Source organism: Hylobates moloch, unplaced genomic scaffold (genome assembly GCF_009828535.3).
Source record: "Hylobates moloch isolate HMO894 unplaced genomic scaffold, HMol_V3 SCAFFOLD_7, whole genome shotgun sequence".
NCBI lineage: Eukaryota > Metazoa > Chordata > Mammalia > Primates > Hylobatidae > Hylobates > Hylobates moloch.
In genome coordinates this window covers 123,453,474-123,459,656 of record NW_026652282.1, presented here as the reverse complement: position 1 = coordinate 123,459,656, position 6,183 = coordinate 123,453,474, and the positions used below count along the sequence as shown (strand labels likewise).

At 45.8% G+C, this 6,183-nt stretch overlaps 1 protein-coding gene across 1 annotated transcript; it reads left to right on the top strand.

The window, feature by feature from the left end:
- The first annotated feature begins 841 nt into the window (after positions 1-841).
- Positions 842-5,535, top strand: LOC116811427 (sperm protein associated with the nucleus on the X chromosome N3). Its single transcript, XM_032756467.2, is given in 2 exon segments — positions 842-989; positions 5,116-5,535. Coding segments are annotated over 2 exon segments (423 nt in total). The 5' UTR covers positions 842-914; the 3' UTR covers positions 5,464-5,535.
- Positions 5,536-6,183: the final 648 nt, after the last annotated feature.

Here is a 6,183-nt window from a genome sequence, read left to right as displayed (position 1 = left end):
ATTGTAGTGTCCCGCATGTAAACACTGAGAACAACTTCCAGCACTTGAATATCCACTCCTTCCCCCAGCCACATACTGGCAGAATTCATGTTGGGAGACTATATTTACTATGAACATACACCCCTGATTTGAAACAAGACTAGGATACACAGTAAAGAACGTTTATTCACTAAAGTTTTGACAGACTGAAGGCCATTATTTCAGATTGGAAATAGGAAATTTAAAGGAACTACATGGACATTGAGTAAAATAACATGGGTTGAAATTTGCCTGGCAGTAGCCTAAAAGTAAATGGTCTTCAAGGTGCATATGAAGGAACTGTAGGAGGGAAATTGGATAATTAATTGATTATTAATTATTAATTATTAAATGTAACTAGTAATTAATAACTAATAATTAAATGTAGCCACACTAGCTTGGAGGGATTTGAAGTGAGACATCCAAAATACTAAGTCATGGCGAGGGCTGGAAGACAAAAGAATGAATCACTTAATAGGAATGACTGTGAGGAAGGGCTTGAAGGAATCATCCTCTCACTTCCATGTGAACCATGAACATTAAACATGGAGAAATGAGGAGCCGCGGCAGATCAGTTTGGGATGCATCTTCAGGGGATGCTGAAACAACAACAGCATTTGGTTTGCTCTACACCTCTGTCACCCCTCCCCCACAAGCCCAGGGAGTGGTCAGCAGTGGTGCTTTGTGATGTCAAAGCCACCTTAGGAGTCCCATTGGCTGGGACACTGCCTGTATGATCAAAGAAAGCTCAAGGATGTGGCTTTGACTTGTCACCAGGAGGGTATATATAGGGAGGGCAAGAGCTCTGGGACATCCTCCTGGGAAGCTTCAATATAGCTGTGGAAGTCTGTAGTCTACAAGAGCCTACTATAGACATTCTACAACCAACCAGAATCATGGAACAGCCAACTTCCAGCACCAATGGGGAGAAGACAAAGAGCCCCTGCGAATCTAACAATGAAAATGATGAGGTAAGATTGTTAGGTTTTGAAGGGAAGGGGAGGGTGAAAGAAAGACACACAGAGTGGGGGCGGCTCAAACAGCAACACAGGAATATTGCAGACACCTGTGGAAGTGGGAGACCCACTTAATGCCAGAGCTCACTGCCGCTTACAGGCTGGGGTGCTTATAGGTATGGGCGGGAGGGGCCTGGGCAGTATGGCTTGCTGCCCGGCAGGATATTGATAAGATGTTCTTATGATCAGGCTGTTTGGCCCTTTTTCCAGGGGGATGTCATTGTGGTGTTTCTTGGAACTTTGCCCAGCAAGATATGATAGGAAAGTTTCTTTAGTTGGGCCTTTGTCCACCTTGTGTTAAAGTGATTAGGCAAGATTTTTCTCATGGCCCGAATCCCCGTGGAATGTTTCACTTTGACCAAGGTCTGCAAAATAGAAGGGAGCTTACTAAATGGTGGTTTGGACTCACATTCTTGCCTTCTACTTTAGTATAAAAGGAAGAGGGGCGTGGTTGATTATCTGGCTGCTTCCTGCTGAATAGGGGAGCTGTAATCAGGGTTTGGGTTTTGAAGCAGTGGGTGTTGGACTTCAGAGTTGTTTTCCTGGAGGCACTGGTACCGGACTTGGCAGAGGAGAAGGATGGTATCAGTGTGTTGCTGGGTGGCTGCCTGGACAGGGGAGTTTAGCTTTCGGGAAATAAAGCGGGATACGAAGGTGAGTATACATGGGCCAATTGTAGTATTAGGAGGAGGAAAATTAAGGGTCCTAAGAAAGGGGCCACCTGCTATCCCAGTGCTGAGTGCAGCAGAGATGTTTACTTCTGCTAACACTAGAATGAGATGTAGAGCCTGCTTAGTGTGTGCGGAGGAAGATGAGACAGAAACTACTAAAGGAAACTGGATGGTCTGCTTGTCAGGCAAAATGTTAATGTTTAGACTGAAACACAAGGGTGCATGTTCCTGACCAATTGGCCAGTAGGCAGAGATAAGAGTTTGTGGCACAAAGGAAGAAGACACTGGGGGTGGACAGACAAAAGTTGTAGGTTATGGTGGCAAGTCATGAGAAGGTGGGGGTTGAATTCTGCACAAACCCTTTGTTTTAACTTTTATATTTTTCCAAGTTGAATAGCTACCAGCAAGGGTAGCCCCTCTAAGGGCCTGATAGGAAATGTTGGTGGTGGAGGCAATGAAGGCTGTTTGGTTTTGGAGAGAGAGAGATAAATGGGTTTTTGTAACTAATAGCCAGTGCAGTCCTGACAGGGCAGAAGGATATAGGTTGCAGTTGAGGGAATTGTTTGTGCGTGTTTTCCAGGGACCGCCGTTGAGTTGGATACTTGAAGAGTGGCTCCGGCCAAGAGGGGAGGGGTTGGTAAGAGGTGTTTTATGGAATCCGTTTGTAACATCTTCAGTTAAGAGGCTGTGAGGCGAAGGAGGGTGACAGCCCTGTGTGTGACAGTGTGGGTGGATTTGATGGATTGGGGAGAAAGGTGTTTAGCTGAGCAAGATTATAAACAGGTTTGGGAATGAATTGGTCAAGTAGGTGAGATACAGGTTTATTTTGGACCGAGTTCATGTGGCCAGGTTGACAGGAAGGGCTGTGAATTGCTGGATTAGTGTGGACAAATAAATTTAACAGTTGGAAGGAAGAGGGGAGTGTGACTGATTTAAGCGGAAATGTGTGAGGCTGATGAAGGGGGCTCAACTGTCAGAGGTTGGGGGTGGGGACTTAGAGTATCCCACAGACAAAGAGGACAAAAGAAGAAAGAGGAGATTTGAGTAGGAGTGAAATTTTGGAAGGTGCCCTGCAGTCATACCTCCTGGATTAGTGTGACAAATTGTCATGGACTATTCAGGGACATGGGGAAGGGAAGCCAGGAAGGATCTCAAATAAAGCAGGAGATAAAAGATTGGAAATTGGAGACAGAGAGTGTTATGGACTAAGGTGTTCTGGATTGGCAACTTCTGGAATTCTTGTTAAGTACAGTGAGGTTGGTCCTGTCAGGGAAGGAGAATAATTTGGGGATGAACAAATTTCTCTAGTGTCCCTATTGGGTTATGAGCAGCATCTTGTTGGTGGAGGGTGTTCTCATGAGCCTGGGCACCCATAAAGATGTGTTCCCTGTCCTTCAGGGTGAGGGTAGAGGAGAGGATGACATATATGTCATGCCAGGTAAAGTCATAAGATTTAGGGAAGTACAGAAATTCCTTGTGGAAGGAGGTAGGATCCATTGAAAAGGAGCAAAGTCTCTTTTCAATATGGGAGAAGTTCAGCTAGGGAACTTGAATTCAGATTATGCCTTCAGTCCTCAAGACCTCCCGCAAGGGAAGGACTTTGGAAGGCCTTTGGGCATGTGTCTGGTTTTCGGCAAAAGAGGGTTGGGCGTGAGACCTGGTTTGAGGTGGAGAAGGAAGGGGGATGGAGGGCAACAGTAAGGGAGTGGAGGAGCCGGATCCGAAGGAGAAGGTGGAGGGAATGGTAGTGGGCAGGAGGTGGAGGAAGGGGTTTGTTGGCCATCTTGAAATTCAGAGGAGGAAGGCTTCTCTGGAGGAGGAGGCATTTTGGGGGGTTTCTCCTTGAGGAGGAAGATTTGAAAAGGTGAACAAGATTGACAGGAGAGCGAGTGAGGCATGAGCAGAGATAAGCAAAGCACTTCAGATCATTTACCATTGTGCTGGAGAAAGATTTTTTAGATTATGTTGAATTTGAAAGTTGAATGTTTTGTTTTTTGGAAGAGGGGAGTGAATACTCTGGATGGGAGTGAATACTCCTGGGGAAAGTGAGTACCCCAGAAGGGAGTGAATACCCCAGAGGGGAGTGAGTTCTCCAGAGGGAAGTGAATACCCCAGAGGAAAATGAGTACTCGATTCTGCCTGAGAGAAGGGACCTGGAGAGTTGGGGCAGCCCCGTAGCTATTCATGCTCCCCAGAGGCCAGAGTGGCCAGAGTGGCAAGCGTTCTGAGGCTGTCCCCTGAGAAGGGAGACTGCAGTCACCTGGTGACTGGGGAAACCTCTCACCCAGCACTGGAATTTTTTTGGAGAACAAGCAGAAATAGAGATGAATCCAGAAAGGAAGAATAGGGAGACTCACCCACAAATTGAAGCCCAGTGTTGGATGTGATGTCCAGCAATGGGGGTGATCCTTGTTGCAGCTGCCTGGAAAGGGGAAAGAAGGAAAAATAAGATGGAGAGTTTGATCAATATCTGGAGGTTAGCTCAGGGCTGGAGAAGATGAGAGAATAGGGGGAACAGGACTGGGAACAGGGAGTCCACTCAAGATCTGGGAACAGGGAGTCCACTCAGGATCTGGAAGCAGGCCCCGGTCTAGTTTGTGCTGCTTGCTGCTTTCTGCTTTCCAAATTGCAAGAGAAAACTTACCCATTAGAACCCAATCACTGTTCTGGGTTTTGGCACCAAAATGTTAGGTTTTGAAGGGAAGACAAGGGTGAAAGAAACACACAGAGAGGGTGCATCTCAAACAACAACACAGGAATATTGCAGACACCTGTGGAAGTGAGGGACCAGCTTAATGCCAGAGCCCACCACCGCTTATAGCCTGGGGTACTTACAGGTATGGGTGGGAGGGAGCTGGGCAGTATGGCTTGCTGCCCAGGAGGATATTGATAAGATGCTCTTATGATCAGGTGGTTTGGCCCTTTTTCCAGTGGAATATCATTGTGGTGTTCCTTTGCAGCTGCCTGGAAAGGGGAAGGAAGGAAAAATAAGATGGAGAGTTTAATCAATATCTGGAGGTTAGCCCAGGGCTGGAGAAGACGAGAGAATAAGGGGAACAGGACTTATGATAGGGATATTTCTTTAGTTGAGCCTTTGTCCACCTTGTGGACAGGTGGTTAGGCAGGATGTTTCTCATGGTCTGAACCTCCATGGAATGTTGCACTTTGACCAAGGTCTGCAACATAGCAAAAACTTACAAAATCCTGCAGTTTGGACTAACAGGTGACTCTATCCATGCTCCTCTTCTTCTTCCCCATAGATCCCTACCCTGTGATTTCACCTTGTTCTTCTCTGGCACAAACCCCTTCCTCAAACTGCATTCCTTCTCATAAAGCCCCCCTTGCTATCTAGTCTCTATCCTATTCACCCAAAATAATGTCTTTCTGGCCTCTCCCTATTTTCTTACCAGATGCAAGAGGTACCAAACAGAGTCTTAGCCCCCAAACAGAGCTTGAAACAGACAAAAACATCAGAATATCCAATAATATTTGTGTATTGCTGCAGGAAGGGTAAGAAAATAAATTCAAATCAACTGGAAAATGACTAGTCCCAAGAGAACTCCATCAATCCAATCCAAAAGGAGGAAGACGAAGGCCTAGACTTATATGAAGGATCTTCAAATGAGGATGAAGACCTAGACTCATCTAAAGGACCTTTAAAGGAGGACAAAGACCCAGACTCATCTGAGGGATCCTCACAGGAGGACGAAGACCTAGGCTTATATGAAGGATCTTCACAGGACAGTGGGGAAGATTAGTCACACATGGAGAAACCAAACTGGACAAATCATCACCACTGATGGTGATGATTATAATAAAATCAAGTTTAAGGAGCTGATGACTGTGTATATCTGCCTGTTGTCTGATGGTGGGGGTGGAGGGGGGGAAGGGAAGGGAAGAGGAAGGCATTTGAGAAGGGAGGGATATGAGGTCCTGTAAGTTGGGAGACAGACTCACAGGTTGACAGTTAGCCAGACATTGTAAATAAGGACTGGGGGAGGGCTGATTCCTCAGACAAATTTTCTTCTTAAAATTTTGTCTTACAGGAGAGGAAGAATAGGACTTGGTGTTTTTTGGAGCATGTGATTGTGTAGAAAGGCATACAAAAAGATCTGTATTGGCTGGGCGTGGTGGCTCATGCCTATAATCCCAGCACTTTGGGAGGCTGAGACTGGCAGTCACCTGAGGTCAGGAGTTTGAGACCAACCTGGCCAACATGGTGAACCCCTGTCTCTACTAAAAAAAATATAAAAATTAGCCAGGCATGGTGTCAGGCACCTGTAATCTCAGCTACTTGAAGGCCAAGGCAGGAGAATCGCTTGAACCCAGGAGGTGGGAGTTGCAGTGAGCCGAGATCACGCCACTGCACTCCAGCCTGGGGGTAGAGCAAGGCTCTGTTTCCAAAATAACAAAAATAAAATAAAATAAATAAAATAAAATAAAATAAAACAAAATAATAAAATTAAAATAAAATAAAA